Source organism: Vidua chalybeata, chromosome 2, assembly GCF_026979565.1.
Source record: "Vidua chalybeata isolate OUT-0048 chromosome 2, bVidCha1 merged haplotype, whole genome shotgun sequence".
NCBI classification, from domain to species: Eukaryota; Metazoa; Chordata; class Aves; order Passeriformes; family Viduidae; genus Vidua; species Vidua chalybeata.
In genome coordinates, this window is record NC_071531.1 from 1,354,680 (window position 1) to 1,369,918 (window position 15,239).

General features: G+C 52.9%; 2 protein-coding genes across 3 annotated transcripts; both read left to right on the forward strand.

Annotated features, from left to right (window-relative positions):
• Positions 1-862: 862 nt before the first annotated feature.
• KCNE2 (potassium voltage-gated channel subfamily E regulatory subunit 2) lies at positions 863-1,253 on the forward strand. Its single transcript, XM_053934110.1, has one exon. The coding sequence runs from the start codon at positions 876-878 to the stop codon at positions 1,251-1,253; it is 378 nt and encodes a 125-aa protein (XP_053790085.1). The 5' UTR covers positions 863-875.
• Positions 1,254-2,660: 1,407 nt separating this feature from the next.
• SMIM11 (small integral membrane protein 11) lies at positions 2,661-11,634 on the forward strand. 2 transcript variants are annotated; one of them, XM_053934112.1, is made up of 5 exons: positions 2,661-2,761; positions 4,203-4,264; positions 7,576-7,665; positions 9,556-9,735; positions 11,004-11,634. In XM_053934112.1, the coding sequence occupies exons 3-4, from the start codon at positions 7,645-7,647 to the stop codon at positions 9,721-9,723; spliced, it is 189 nt and encodes a 62-aa protein (XP_053790087.1). In that variant the 5' UTR covers positions 2,661-2,761; positions 4,203-4,264; positions 7,576-7,644; the 3' UTR covers positions 9,724-9,735; positions 11,004-11,634. The 2 variants fall into 2 exon arrangements, with proteins under 2 accessions (XP_053790087.1, XP_053790086.1); XM_053934111.1 differs by lacking the exon at positions 2,661-2,761 and adding an exon at positions 2,868-3,058.
• Positions 11,635-15,239: the final 3,605 nt, after the last annotated feature.

The following is a 15,239-nucleotide window of genomic DNA, read 5'->3' on the forward strand; positions in this document are numbered from 1 at the left end:
AGCTCAGGGTGGCCTTGCAGGGCCTGGAGGAGCCCCAGGAAAGCTGGAGAGAGACAATTTCCAGGGGATGCAGGGACAGGACACAGGGAATGGCTCCCAGTGCCAGAGGGCAGGGCTGGATGGGAGATTGGGAATTGGGAATTGTTCCCTGGCAGGGTGGGGAGGGGCTGGGATGGAATTGCCAGAGCAGCTGGGGCTGCCCCTGGATCCCTGGCAGTGCCCAAGGCCAGGTTGGACACTGGGGCTGGAGCAGCCTGGCACAGTGGGAGGTGTCCCTGCCATGGCAGGGCTGGCACTGGGTGGGCTTTGAGGTCCCTCCAAACCCAAACCATTCCATGATTCCACACTTGTCACTGGCTCAATGCTGAGATCCCCTGCAGTGGGACCTCTCCCCGTGGTTTCTGTCCCTGTCCCTCTGAGTGGAGCTGCTTTGCTGGTTCAGGATTTGAGGGATTGCTGGTGCAGGATTTGAGGGATTGCTGGTGCAGGATTTGAAGGATTGCTGGTGTAGGATTTGAGGGATTGGTGGTGCAGGATTTGAAGGATTGCTGGTGCAGGTTGGACACTGGGGCTGGAGCAGCCTGGCACAGTGGGAGGTGTCCCTGCCATGGCAGGGGTGGCACTGGGTGATTTTAAGGTCCCTTCCAGCCCAAACCATTCCAGGATTCTGAATAGAAGCTTCTTGGGTCTCTGAACATATTGAACCACCCAGAGATGGGGATTCTCAGCTGAGCTAAAGCTGCACCTTCAAGTGTCAGAAGGTGACTGCTACTAGACAATTGACATAACACTGACAAAATACTCCAAACCAACTCTTTTAATACACACATCTGATTAAAAACATTTTCTTGTCTTCAGCAGCATAATTAGCAAGGATGGCCAAGCTGCAAAACTTCACTTGGGCAGTGGAGGATATTTTTAAGGAAACCTTCCTCAATTACATGAACAGCTGGAGGAGGAACATGACAGAAGCAGCGAATGAGCTGCAGGCTGAGGTGGCTGCTGAAAACTTTGACTACGTCATCCTGTACCTGATGGTGATGATTGGGATGTTCTCCTTCATCATCGTGGCCATCCTGGTGAGCACTGTGAAATCCAAGAGGAGGGAGCACTCCAACGATCCCTATCACCAGTACATCGTGGAGGACTGGGGGGAGAAGTACAAAAACCAGGTTCTGAACCCAGAAGATCTCAAGTGCGTGGTCCATGAAAACCTGGGGGCAAGGGATAAAACAAGCCCGGAGTCACCTTGACTTTCTGGGAACGCCAGCAGTGAGGGATTCACAGAGCCACACAGAGGGAACTCGCTGGAAGTCCAAAGAGCTGGGGAAGTGTTGATTAAATTTACAGGTCAATGGGCAATGGAGTCCTGAGGAAATCAATGTGATGGTCCCCGTGAGGATCTCGAGAAAGTCCAAGAAAAATCTGTGATTGTGCTTCCCTTTGATAGTCTGTCCTCTGGGAAAATAAAGCCAAGACAAGGATAACTTGATTATTTGAGCATTTTTTAAATCCACAAGCAGATCTGGATGTTCCCGCCTCTGAATAACTGTGAATTAGTGGTCAAAAGTGCCAATTTAGATCCAAACTGTGTGACTTAAATCCAAAATGTCCAGTGAAATCTCCAATCTCCATGGATTGACTGAAGAAGCAATTAGGGAATGAATCACAGGAGGGACCTGATACCTGCACATACTCACTCCCAACTCCTTTTCAGTGATCTGATTCCGCTTTTTGCTCGTGTTAAATAATAAAATAACAAAGGGCTTCTTTTCTTTGGGAGCCTTTGGCTTGTCTTAGACACAGGTTTTGAGCGTTGAGCTGATCCCACCACGCTCCAGATGCGCTGGAGGTGCAAAAGAAGCACAGCCAGCAGGCTGAAGGAAGGGATTGTCTTCTGCTCTGCTCGTGTGAGACCCCACCTGCAGAGCTGCCTCCAGATCAACACCAGAAAAAGGTGGAGCTGCTGGAGAGTCCAGAGGAGGCCACGGAGCTGTTTCACAGAGCACCTCTGCTCTGAGCCAGGCTGGGAGAGCTGGGAATGTTCAACCTGGACAGGAGAAGCTCCAGAGAGAGCTCAGAGCCCCTGGCAGGGCCTGAAGGGGCTCCAGGAGAGCTGCAGAGGGACTTCCCACAGAGTAATGTATTGATAGGACAAAGGGAAAGGGCCTTAAATTGAAGGAGGGCAGGTTTATGTCAGATGTTAGGGAGAAATTCATTCGTATGAGGGTGGTGAGGCCCTGACGCAGGCTGTCCAGAGAGGATGTGGACTCTCCATTCCTGGAAATGTTTAAGGCCAGGCTGGACAGGGCTTGGAGCAACCTGGACACCTCCCACTGTGCCAGGCTGCTCCAGCCCCAGTGTCCAACCCGGCCTTGGGCACTGCCAGGGATCCAGGGGCAGCCCCAGCTGCTCTGGGCACCCTGTGCCAGGGCCTGCCCACCCTCACAGGGGGGAAATTTTTCCTAATATTTGATCTAAACCTGTAACTTTTCACTTTGAGGCCATTCCCTGTGTCCTGTCCCTGCATCCCCTGGAAATTGTCTCTCTCCAGCTTTCCTGGGGCTCCTCCAGGCCCTGCAAGGCCACCCTGAGCTCAGCCCAAAGCTTCTCCTGTGCAGGTGAACAATGCCAGCTGTGCCAGCCTTTCCTCCCAGCAGAGCTGCTCCAGCCCTCTGCTCATCCTGGAGCCTCCTCTGGGCTCTCTGCAGCAGCTCCAGCTCCTCCCTGGGCTGGGACAGGGCTGGGAGCTGCACTCCAGGTGGGCTCTCACCTGAGGGGGCACAGGGGTGGAATCCCAACCCCATTCCCATTCCCAATCCCAATCCCAATCCCTCTCCTGGTGCCCAGCTGCGCACAGGGCGTCTCTGGGACCTCGCCGCGGTCCTCGCGGGAGCTGCTTTAGGGCAGAACGGGTAATTGCGGGGAGGCAAAGCAGAGCACTCCCGGCCCCAGCGCCGCAGCCGAGCGGGCGGAGCGGCCCCGGCCGGGCCCGGCGCTGCCGCTGCCGGGAGCTCCGTGAGGGAGCGCCGCCCCCGCCCGCCATGGCCGCCCGGAGGTAGGACCGGCCCGGGCCCTTTCCTTTTCCTTCCTTGCTTCCTTCTTTCCTTCCTTGCTTCCTTCCCCTCACGGCCCCGCGGGGCTCCGGCGGACCCCGGCCCGCATCGCCGCCGGCCCCGAGCGCTCCGCTCCCCTCAGCCTCGGCCGCTCTGCCCGGCCCGGCCGGTCCCGCTGCCTGCCGTGCCCTGCCCCTTCTCTACCCTCTCTCCTTGCTCTCCAGGCTTCGTCCCTTCTCTCCACCCCCCCCTTCCTTCTCTCCAGTCCCTTCCGTGTTGCTCACCCCGCTTTCCTCCATCTCCAGTCCCTTCCGTGTTGCTCACCCCGCTTTCCTCCATCTCCAGTCCCTTCCGTGTTGCTCACCCCGCTTTCCTCCATCTCCAGGCCCCTCTTTGCTCTCCAGTCCCCCCCCCCCACACCCGTTGTTCTCCAGCCTCTTCCTTGCTCTCCAGCCCCCTTACTTGATATCCACCTTTCCCTCCTTGTTCACCAGCCCCCTTTCCTAGCTCTCCATCGCCTTCCTTCCTCTCCAGGCCCTCCATTCTTGTTCTCCACTCCCCTCCTTTCCCTTCAGCCCCCACCTCCTTATTCTCTCCTTATCTCCAGCACCCATTTCGTGTTCTCCAGCCCCCGTTCCTTGCTCTCCAGGACCCCCTTCTTCCTCTTCAGCCCCCCTTCCTTGCTCTCCATCCCCTTTCCTTGCCCTCCACCCCTCGCTTTTCTTGCTTTCCACCCTCCCTCCTTGTTCCCCAGTCCCTTCCTTCTGCTCCAGCCCAGGGCAGAGCTGGGCTGAGATCCAGGGGCAGCCACAATTCCTTCCCAATATCCCATCCATCCCTGCCCTCTGGCAGTCTAAAACCATTGCTCCTTGTCTTGGCACTCTCTGCCCATAGAAAAAGTCCCTCTCAGTCCTTTTTAGCACTGGAAGGGGTTCTAAGGTCTCCCTGGAGCTGTCCTTTCTCCAGGCTGGACAATCCCAGTTCTCCCAGCCTATTTCCAGAGAAGAGGGCCTCAAATTTTGGGATCACCTTTGTGATCCCTGGTGATGCCATGGTGGAACAGTCTGATGTGCCTCTGGACTTGGTTTGATTTTAATCCAGCCAATGTGAATGAAACACCCCATCTGCTGTGTTCCTGTTTTCCAGAGTTTGGAGCATGTGAGGAGCTGCCAGAGGAATCACTCATATTTTAATTTCTGCTTCATCAGGTACAAAGATCTTGATTTTTTTTTTTTTAATTGTTTTGATGTCGCTTGAGTTGATCCAAAATCAGAATCAGGTTTGGCTTGGAAAGGACCTTAAAGATCATCTCATTCCAAGCCCTGCCATGGGCAGGGACACCTTCCAGGTTGCTCAGAGCCCCATCCAGCCTGGCCTTGCTGAGAGACTCCCCTTTTCTAGCTCAGAAATGTCCCGTTTAAGTGCACTCAGATAACTCAGCAGCTCGGTGCTTTCCAAGGCCTGGTGGCTGCAGTTGTTCAGCAATCCCCAAAGGAACGTCTCCAGCCCCGTTTTGTGGCAATGCTGGAGTTCTTTGGATGTTCTGTGGTGCCTCGGGCTGTCCGTGCTCTGCAGACAATGCCCTGAGAGCCTGGGCTGGGCTGGAGCTGGGGATTAATTTATAAATATAAATTCCCCTTCCTGGGGAGGGCTGGAGCTGCAATCCAGGGCTGGCATTCAGCTCCCTGCTCCGCCACAGGCCTCCCACGTGCCTGGGCCCAGCTGTGGGGCTGTGTTGCACAAGGCAGAGCTGGGCAGGGATCCTGGGGCTGGAATCCCAAGCTCTGGGATGTGGTGCAGCTCTCCCTGAGGGACACGACCCTCTGGAATGTGCCTGCAGAGGATCCCAGAGGATTTGGGGTTCACGGGGAATCGCTGGCACAGCCCTGAGGTGGGGATCTGGCCAGACCCTCTCCTCTTTCCCATCTGCAGGAGTCTGATCTGCTTCCCCAGACAGAATTCCCTGGGGGCAAGGCTGCACACACAGCCCAGAATCCCAAAATCCCAGCATGGTTTGGGTTGGGAGGGACCTTAAAACCAATCCAGTGCCATGGGCAGGGACACCTTCCACTGTGCCAGGCTGCTCCAAACCCCATCCAGCCTGGCCTGGGACACTTCCAGGGCTGGGGCAGCCACTGTGGCATGGCTCTGCTCATGAGCACCTCCCATTTAAAAAAGGAATAAAACTCCAGAGGGGACCTGGCAGTGCCTGAGGATCCCTGGTGCTGTTTTATCCCAGCTCCTGGAGCATCTGTCAGGGAATGTGTGTGGCAGGGCCTGGTGCTGCTGTCCCTCCTCACGTGGCTGCACACGAGGAGCAGGAGCTCCTGGCAGGTGAGGGGAGGGAGCAGTGCCCTTGTGTGGGGCCCAGGCCCTGTGTTTGCCTGCATTTTCCTGGGGAGGGAACAATGCCTGCCTGTGGATGTGTTCCCTGCTCCTTATCTGTGCCTTATCTCCTCGGGAGAGGCAAACACACAATTCCAGCTGTTGATTTAAGATATCCCAGCCTTGAAAAAAAGCTTTTTGCTCTTGCACTGATGACCTCAGTGCTCATAAATGGTGTTTTTTAAGTGTGAAGGGAATCCTAGAATCCTGGAATGGTTTGGATTGGAAGGGATTTAAAAGCCCATCCAGCCTCCAAGGTCAGGGACACCTCCCACTGTGCCAGGCTGCTCCAAGCCCCAGTGTCCAACCTGGCCTTGGGCACTGCCAGGGATCCAGGGGCAGCCACAGCTGCTCTGGGGAAAATCCTCCCCTTTTCCCCACTCTCTCCCCTCTTCCCACTTTGTTCTCCCTGCCCTGTGCTGCAGCTTCACCTGCTCTTTTCAATCCTGAGGTTTCCACTGGATTTCATAAGGGCTGGGATCAGCTGGAGGCTGGAAAAGCCAAGAGATGAGATGGGGAGAAGTGCTTGGCCACGGAGGCTGGTGGGAAGTGGGGACCCAGGCTGGAGGGAGCAGTGACATTCCCACTCAGTGCCAAGTGCACAGGACACTGTGGGGACACAGCATCACAGGTGCCAGCTCTGGGAAACATTCTGGGATTACAAGAAACATGGAAAGAGACTTTGGACAAGGGATGGAGGGACAGGACACAGGAAATGGCCTCAAGGTGAAGGAGGGCAGGGCTGGATGGGAGATTGGGAATTGGGATTTGTTCCCTGGCAGGGTGGGCAGGGGCTGGGATGGAATTGCCAGAGCAGCTGGGGCTGCCCCTGGATCCCTGGCAGTGCCCAAGGCCAGGTTGGACACTGGGGCTGGAGCAGCCTGGCACAGTGGGAGCTGTCCCTGCCATGGATCTGGATGATCTCCAAGGGATGATCTCCAAGGTCCTTCCAACCCAGACCATTCCATGATTCCATGAAGTGAAAATACATTTCCTGGGAGGTGTAACAACACTGACTCTGTTCACAACCACCCTGCCATTTTCTCAGCAGGAGGAGGAGCTGCGCAGTCAGGATCAGCACAGAAACAGTGACTGAGGAACAGGAATTTGGTGGTGGCTGCCACTCCAGGGCTTTGGTACAGCTGGGTCTTGGTCACTCTGGAGGAGTAGGAATGTTTCCAGAGGTGTCTCAGCAGGGTGGGAGGGAAAAGGAGAGGAGAGGATGCTCTGGCTGGAGAAATTAGAAAATCTACCCAGAAACTGAGCAGGACAGGAGCTGCAAGAGCATTTAATTTCTGCAGGGAGCTCAGCAGCTGCTCTCTGGTGTGGTGCTGATTTATTCAGCCCAGCTTTTCACGGCGCTGGAGTGCTCCCTCCTGCTTTTCCACTCTTGTTCCATGGACAGGAAAGGCCTCCAGAGGTTAATTTGGATTCCAGCAGCTGAGCAGAGAGCCCAGGGCAGTGCTGTGTGTGCTGCAGGCTTTTCATCCCAGGAATTCAGCTCTGGAATGGTTGGTGACCACTCAGGGCTCCAGGGAGTGCTTGCTTTCCTAACCTCTATATTTATAAACTGTTAGTGTGGAGAATTAAATTAATCAATCACAGACCTGAGAAATTAGAGCATTAATTAGATGTTCAGGCTCCAAACAGAGCAGGTGAGCTTGGAAACCCTCAAAGAACCCCCAGGGCAGCTCCTGTGTGTCCCTCAGGTCCCAGCAGAGCCAGGCAGGGGGAGCACACACAGCTCCAGCTCCCAGAGGCAGCCGTGGTTTCCACGGGGCAGCTGCCAGGGTGTGGAATTCCAGCCCCAGCACCTGCTCTGGGCTGCCAAAGCCCTGTCCTGCTCCTGTCACTCAGCCCCAGAAAGGCCCTGGAGGTCACTGGGGATTGCTGGGGATGAGCCCTCCCAGGGGCAGGGTGGGCTGATTAGCAGCTTGCCTAATTCTCTTTGAATATCTGTTTCTGCAAGAGTTCATCCTGCTTTGTTTTCCATTTCTCCAAGAGTTCATCCTGCTTTGTTTTCCATTTCTCCAAGAGATCATCCTGCTTTGTTTTCCATTTCTCCAAGAGTTCATCCTGCTTTGTTTTCCATTTCTCCAAGAGTTCATCCTGCTTTGTTTTCCTTGCCCCCCAGATGCTCCTGCCCTGCCCTGTGCCTCCAGGAGTGTGACCCCCCCCAGTGCTGGGGCACCCCACAGCTGAGATGGTGGCCTTTAACTGGAAGGTGAGGCACATTCCCAAAGCAGGGATTGCTGCTCTTTCCATGTGGGCTGTGTTGGGTGGGTTCTGATGGTTCCTTCCCCAGATTACAGATTACATCTTATCTCATTTAAATGCATGGGAGAAAAAAAAAAAAAAACAAAAACTATGGCAAAACTCTATATACTTAAATCATTTTTCCCACTGAAGCTATGATCTTAAGTTAATAAAATAAACTCTTTCACTGCTCATAAACTACCAGGGGAGGGTTGTTTAACCCCACACTCTCAGGGACAGGGGATTTCTTCTTGTCCTTCCTTGCCACATGTGCCTGCCCCAGGATTTGCTGTTGGGGCCTCCCATGTTAGACCTGGGCTCACCAGAGCTCTGCTCATCCCTGCTCCTCCTGCCTTGCCAGGTTTTTCTCTGGCTGCTCTTCCCTCAGCTGCTTTTGTTACTGGAGGGGAATTTCTCCACTGTATTTTTGGGGTTTTGGGGCCATGAAAGCTCTGCAGGGTGTTGTGTCAGGCACCACGGTGCTGGAGCAGGTACCTCCTGCATGGAGCTGCTGCAGAGAGCCCAGAGGAGTCTCCAGGATGAGCAGAGGGCTGGAGCAGCTCTGCTGGGAGGAAAGGCTGGCACAGCTGGCATTGTTCACCTGCACAGGAGAAGCTTTGGGCTGAGCTCAGGGTGGCCTTGCAGGGCCTGGAGGAGCCCCAGGAAAGCTGGAGAGAGACAATTTCCAGGGGATGCAGGGACAGGAGCCAGGGAATGGCTCCCAGTGCCAGAGGGCAGGGCTGGATGGGAGATTGGGAATTGGGAATTGTTCCCTGGCAGGGTGGGCAGGGGCTGGGATGGAATTGCCAGAGCAGCTGGGGCTGCCCCTGGATCCCTGGCAGTGCCCAAGGCCAGGTTGGACACTGGGGTTGGAGCAGCCTGGCACAGTGGGAGCTGTCCCTGCCTGTGGAGCTGGATGAGCTTTGAAATCCCTTCCAATCCAGACCATTCCATGACTCTGTAATTAACAATTTGAGCACATTAAATCAAACTTTCCCCCTGCCCTGGTGTTGCAGAGCTGTGGGTTCAGAGCTGTTGCCCCTGTGACTCTGGGGAGATTGACAGAGCCTGGTGTTGTTTTTCCAGACTCCTGCTGGTGCAGGGACACAAGGCTTGGCCTAAATTCAGAGCTGTGATGTGTCCTGACAGCTCTGGGAGATCCTGAGGGAACAGGGGGGAATTCCAAGTTCACAGTTACCACAGAACCATGGAATATCCTGGTGGGAAGGGACCCACAGGGATCACCCAGTCCAAGACCCCCCAACAACCCCACCCCATCCCTGGGGAGCCTGCTCAGTGCCCACCACCCATTCCCACTGGATTTTCCTCTCCAAGTTCATGTTTTTATAGCACTGAAACACTCTGTGCAATTCCAGGCATTCAAACCTGGTACAGCAATCCTTGGATTTTTTACTTTTCTCCCAGTTTAAAGGGCATTTATCTACACCTTCCATATCTGAGCAGGTTCATTACATAATTGCCAGGAATTAAGATTTCCTGGAGTGTTTTTGGGGATCCCACCTGAGAGCTGATCCCCAGGGATCCATCACTTTGTGAGGATTGTTCAGCAGCATTTCCACTTCCACAATTTCCCTAAAATACTCAGCTCTTCCCTTTTTTTCAGCTCCAGACGGTGCAAATACTGATGGAAAATGAGCAAAAGGAGTTCAGGACTTGAGGGAAGGGGATTTTTTCTTTGGCTTTGCTGCTCTGCCTGGTTTAATTTCCCACAAAAATAAAAACCATGGAGAGAGAAGAGCGTTACTATTGGAATGGAAGATGCAGAACATCCCTATAAATTCATCTTTAACTGCCCAAGTGTTCCAGAAGTGCCTAAACAGATTCTTTGGCATTCCAGGCTCTGGAGAACTTCCCACTGCTGATGTACATTTTGGCAGCTAAAACACTGATCCTTTGCTTGGCCTTTGCTGGAGTCAAAATGTACCAGAGCAAGAAAATTGAGGAGAAACTGAAGAGGGAACGTGAAGAGAAACTGAAAGCAGAAGCAGAGAAGAAGGATGAGTGAAGAGTGCCTCAGGTATGGAATTGATCCCAATTCCTGGGCTTGGACAGTGGCATTGTTAATCCCAGTGGGATTGATTTGGAATGTGCAGTTAGAGCTGAGCTCTTGGAGTGTTTGGGGTGGTTCAGGGGATTTGCTCTAGTTCTCTGTGGGATTTGCATGAACCACTGTCCTGTTGGAGGATGTTTTAGCACAATATTCCCTCTCTGGTTTTATCTCCCCTGGGGTTTTGTGCCTGGTGCACAAAGAGGGGGATAAATTGGGAATGGCTGCAGGGGAGCAGGCAGGCAGGATGCTGCAATCAGAGCTCTGGGCCTGAAGTCACAAAACAAAGAGGGAAAATAATCAGCCTTTCTAGATGAGTGAAATTATTGACAGCTTGGGGGTGGTTTAGCTGGAAAGGGCAAATTCCACTCCTGGAATTCCCAAAGGGACAGGTTCTGCCATGGAATATCCACCATTTAGAATTCCCTGAGAAAAATGCACATTTTTCTGCTTGAAAGAGCAAAATGAACATCACAAAATTGCCTAAATGTGGGGTTTTCATTCTGAAATTCCTGAGCTCCTCCCCTCTGATTCCAAAGTTGAAGCAATCCCTGCATTCTTGGAGCAAATCCATGAGCAGAATGAGTCCTGCCTGGTGCTTGGATTCTATTCCCTGCCTTGCTTGTCATTTTTGGAGCAGTTTCCTTCACTTCTCCCTGTTCTGCAGCAAAATGGGAATTCTATTCCTGACTGCCCTTTGGAAGCTCAGTGGGAGTTTGATGTCATGTTGCTCTTTATTGAAATAAAATCTTATTTCCCTTTCTGAGGTCATCCCCTCCCATCTAAAGACACTTCTCAGCTCTTAAAATCTTTCCTAGATTTTATTTCCACCCTATCACTGTTTGATTCCCTTTATTCCCAAGGATTGGGAATTGTGCCTAGAAATGAGGCCCTGGGAATAACCATGGGAATGAAATTTTTTCTATTTACACACACAAAAAAAAAAAAAAATAAAAAACAAACCCAACAAAACAAAACCAACAAAAATTTCTGCACCAGGATCATCTCACAAAACCTCAGTGCCCAGCAGGAGACACCACCCTTGGAGTTAAAACCTCTCTGATTCCACAGAAATTCCCTTCCCAGTCCCCAGAGCTGCCCAGCAGAGGCCCTGTCCTTCCTAAAATCTGGGATTAAGAGGGAGGAATTCCCCCATGGAGCTGGGAACAGCTCCAAAGGTGGCCCTGTGCTCTCCCTCTTGTGCCTGCTGTTCTCACTGCTCTGTCCCCTCCCTGCAGATTCCTGACACTTGGATTCCCTTCCCAGGAGGATGAAGCCTTCCTGGAAAAGAAGGATGGGTAACCTCAGAGTGCCACCTAAATTATTTCTGTTTTTATATGTACAGCAAAGCAGCTGAGCCTCTATTTATGTAATAAAAAAAAAAAAAAAGTCTTTGTTTAAAAAATAAACTTGGGTGCTGCTTCCTCAAAGGACTGGAGCTGCAGGGGAGGCACTTGGGAAGTACCAGCTCCAAGGAGGTGGCTGGGATGGAAGAGGAAAACACTCTGAAGGGAAAAATTGAGGAGAAAAATGCTCTGGATCCATCCTGGGAGGCTCCAAAGCCCGTGGAGAGGCAGAAGGAAGTGGAGAGGGCTCAGTGCAGCTTTTGCAGCTTCTTGCTGCAAGGTCAGGCTGTGGGATCAGGTGGACAGGCCCAGGAGAGCAGCTTTTCCTGGCACTTGGTGCATCCAGGACTTCCTTGGGTCCATGGGAATCACAGAAGGAGTTTCATGGCAGGAGGTTCATCCTGAGAAATCTCTTTGGTTCCCTGTTCTCTGCTCAGCCTGGGGGGCAGCTGTTCCCTGCCTGTGCAGTGGCACCAAATCCTGGAGAACTTGGGCATGGAATCCTGGAATGGTTTGGGTCTAAAATCACCTTGTTCCACCCCTGCCATGGCAGGGACACCTCCCACTGTGCCAGTGTCCAACCTGGCCTTGGGCACTGCCAGGGATCCAGGGGATTCTCTGGCAATTCCATCCCAGCCCCTGCCCACCCTGCCAGGGAACAATTCCCAATTCCCAATCTCCCGTCCAGCCCTGCCCTCTGGCACTGGAGCCATTCCCTGGCTCCTGTCCCTCCAGGCCTTGTCCCCAGTCCCTCTGCAGCTCTCCTGGAGCCCCTTCAGGCCCTGCCAGGGGCTCTGAGCTCTCCCTGGAGCTTTTCCTTCTCCTGGACATTCCCAGCTCTCCCTGGAGCTTTTCCTTCTCCTGGACATTCCCAGCTCTCCCTGGAGCTTTTCCTTCTCCTGGACATTCCCAGCTCTCCCTGGAGCTTTTCCTTCTCCTGGACATTCCCAGCTCTCCCTGGAGCTTTTCCTTCTCCTGGACATTCCCAGCTCTCCCAGCCTGGCTCCAGAGCAGATTTAGGTTCATCAGCAGAGAAAATAGGGAAACACAGCAATAAAGGCTCAGGTGTGGCAGTGCCTCAGGGACCTTCACATCCCCATTCCCATTCCAAAGCACTTCCTAGACCCTTCTGGGAGTTAAGGAGAAGCAGAATTTTTCCAGTGGAGTGGGGAGAGGAGGGAAGAGAAGGCTGGAGAGCCCTTGGAGGAGCCCTGAGCCCAGCCCTCACCTGAGCAGGGAGCACAGGGGATGCTCAGGGAGCTCCCTGGAGCTGCAGGGATGCTGAATTCTCCCTTTCCTGCTGTCTCCTTGGAGACTGGAGAACAGAAGCAGTGCAGAGATCCCTTCCCAGCACGGAGAAATGTCCTGCTCTGCAGTATCCTGCTGGATCCTGGAGAAATACCCTGCTCCTGCAGCCTCAGGGCTGCCAGGCCCAGGAATTCCCAGAACCCCAGGGAATCCAGCAGTTCCCCTCTGTTCCCAGCACTCACCTGTGCATGCCAAGGTGAACTGGGGGGGAATTTAATTCGATTTGTGTGGTGCCAGTGAGAAGAGCCTGGTGCCCACCCTCCCTGAGGGAATGCCAGGAATTCTGGTGGAGCCACTCCCCCAAACCTCCCCAGGGAATTGTCAGCTCTGGTGACTCCAGTGGCTTGGCTCTGTGCCCTCACTGGTTATTTTTGGATATTTGCCCCAGTCTGGAGTTTTTAGGCTCTCCAGAGTAGATTTTTCTAGGAAAAAAAAATAACAATGATGAGGAATTTTTTTTTAGCTTTTCAACTACTGTTTTGTGAGCAGAGCCAAAGGGACACAATCTCCCTTTACAGCTCCATTTACCACCAAAGCCACTGGGCACCATTTAGCACCCAAAGCAATCAAGTCTGGCTTAAAACCATCCCTGCCAAAGATGTGCAAGAAGGGCATTAATGCTCGTTTTTTGCCCCTGAATATGGGGGAAGGAGCTGTGAGGAGTCTCCTCAGAAATCCTGCAAATTACCACCTTCCTGCCTCTGCAGCCAAATCAGAAAAATCTTTGCAGGTGAAAGACTTCAAATCTGCTCCAGCCTGATTTTTAGAATCCCAGAGTGGTTTGGGGTAGAAAGGATTTTAAGGATCACCCATTCCCACCCCTGCCACGGCAGGGACACCTCCCACTGTGCCAGGCTGCTCCAGCCCCAGTGTCCAACCTGGCCTTGGGCACTGCCAGGGATCCAGGGGCTGCTCTGGGAATTCCACCCCAGGGCCTCCCCACCCTCCCAGCCAGGAATTTTCTCCCAATATCCCATCCATCCCTGCCTTCCTCCTGCTTGAGGCCATTCCTAAATTTCAGCGTAGCATCAGAGCTCAGAAATCCCCAGAGCTTGGGATGGGGGAATATCCAATATTTCCAGGATAAAAGAAGGTCTTGCCCAGTCCTGTCCCTTCCCAAACAGAACCAGGGCTGTTTCCTGCTGTTCCCTGGGGAGTTGGAGCTGTGCTCTCACAGCTTCCAGGTGATTTCACCTTTGGGAATCCCTCGTGCCACAACTCGAACAGGAGAAATCTGCTGACACTGGGGGGAGACAGCAGCTCAGCTTTGCTGCAGTTTCTCCTTCGGGAACTAGCTGGGGGCCTGGAATTCTGAAAGAATCCCAGAATTCCAGAATTCCTGAGGCTGGAAAAGCCCTCCCAGCTCATGCAGTCCCAGCTGTGCCCCATGCCCACCTTGTCCCCAGCCCAGAGCTCTGAGTGCCACCTCCAGGCCTTCCTTGGGCACAGAAAGGTTTTATGGTTAAAAACACGTTTAAAAGAGGAAAAAGAGAATTCACTTCAGTTCCATTTCTGAGGAAGAGGAGGCAGCATGGATAGAGAGCCTTGGAGTGCTTGGTGTATGCCAGAATCACCAAGGTGGGAAGAGCCCTTCAGGATCATCCAGTGCCACCATCACCCCAAAGCCTGTCCCCAAGTGCCAGTTCAACACCAGAGGATCTACTCAGGAACCTCTTGGAAATATTCCCATCCCAAAAAAACGAGCCAGGTCACTGTGGTGCCTACAGAACACGGGGTCTCTCCTTCTCCCCAGTTCCATAAAATTCCTCTTTTCCAAAGCAGGGTTCTGGCTGTACCTCCCTTGCACAGGTCTGTCTTTCTGATATTGTCATTGTCACCAGTGCCAAGTGTTGAAGACACAAAATAAAAGGCTTAAAATTAAAAACTGGCTTCTAAACTTCCAGTGTTTGCACCTTTAGGGTTCCTTTTATTCACATGAAGGCTCTGTGGGTTTTAGCAAAAGCTGCAGTCCTTGAGTGATCAGGAAAGGAACTGTTAAGGGATTTTAGGGGAAAAAAACCAAAACTCTCCCAGGTTCTGAGGTGACTCGAGTGGATGCTGGAATAGGGAGCTCAGGGCTCTGGGCTTTCTGAGGTCCTTAAAATGAAAAAATGAACCTTCAGCAGGACAGAATTGTCATTAGACTTTAGCTGAGATAAGCTCAGCTTAATCTGAGCACCACTGAAAGCTTTTAGTCTGAGACTTCTGCCAGAATCAGCCCAGGCCGGGGCTGGAGGGAGGCAGAGCTCCCTGAGCAGCATCCCAAGGGATCCAACATCCAAACAGGGATCCCAGCATTTCCTTCCCTGCTCTTCCTCCTGGGAATCAGCAGTTCCACCTGCTTTTCCCTGCTCTGCAATGTTCTGTGTGGATCCTTCACAATTCCCTGGGATCCCAGCTCCAGTCTTGGCAGGATTGCTTCCAAGGATGCAGCAACTTGTTGCATCCTATAATTACAGCACATATGACATAGTTAATTAGTTAATGTTTATTAACTATTATTAACCTCAGCCTTCAAGGCTAATGGGGAGCTGATGGACCACACATGAGGGAGTTGGAATATCCTGAGTGGGAAGGACCCACAGGGATCATTCAGTCCCAGCCCTGGCCCTGCCCAGACTCCCAACAATCCCAGTTTTTCCCTGGGAATGTTGGCCCAACACTCCTGGAGCTCTGTCCAGCACTGCTGACCCAAGGAGATTGAGGATTTTGCTTTTCCCTCTTCCATTCATCCCCACATCCTGACAGTATTTTAAGACAAGGCAGGATGGCAGGAGCAGCTCCTTCCTGCAATTCCTGACGGGTTTTTGGGGAACCATC

Coding starts and splice junctions, on each gene's coding strand:
- KCNE2 (XM_053934110.1), top strand. CDS start 876: ATGGCCAAGCTGCAAAACTTCACTTGGGCAGTGGAGGATATTTTTAAG.
- SMIM11 (XM_053934112.1), top strand. CDS start 7,645: ATGGTGGCCTTTAACTGGAAG. Junction 7,666..9,555: donor TGGTGGCCTTTAACTGGAAG/GTGAGGCACATT, acceptor TTGGCATTCCAG/GCTCTGGAGAACTTCCCACT.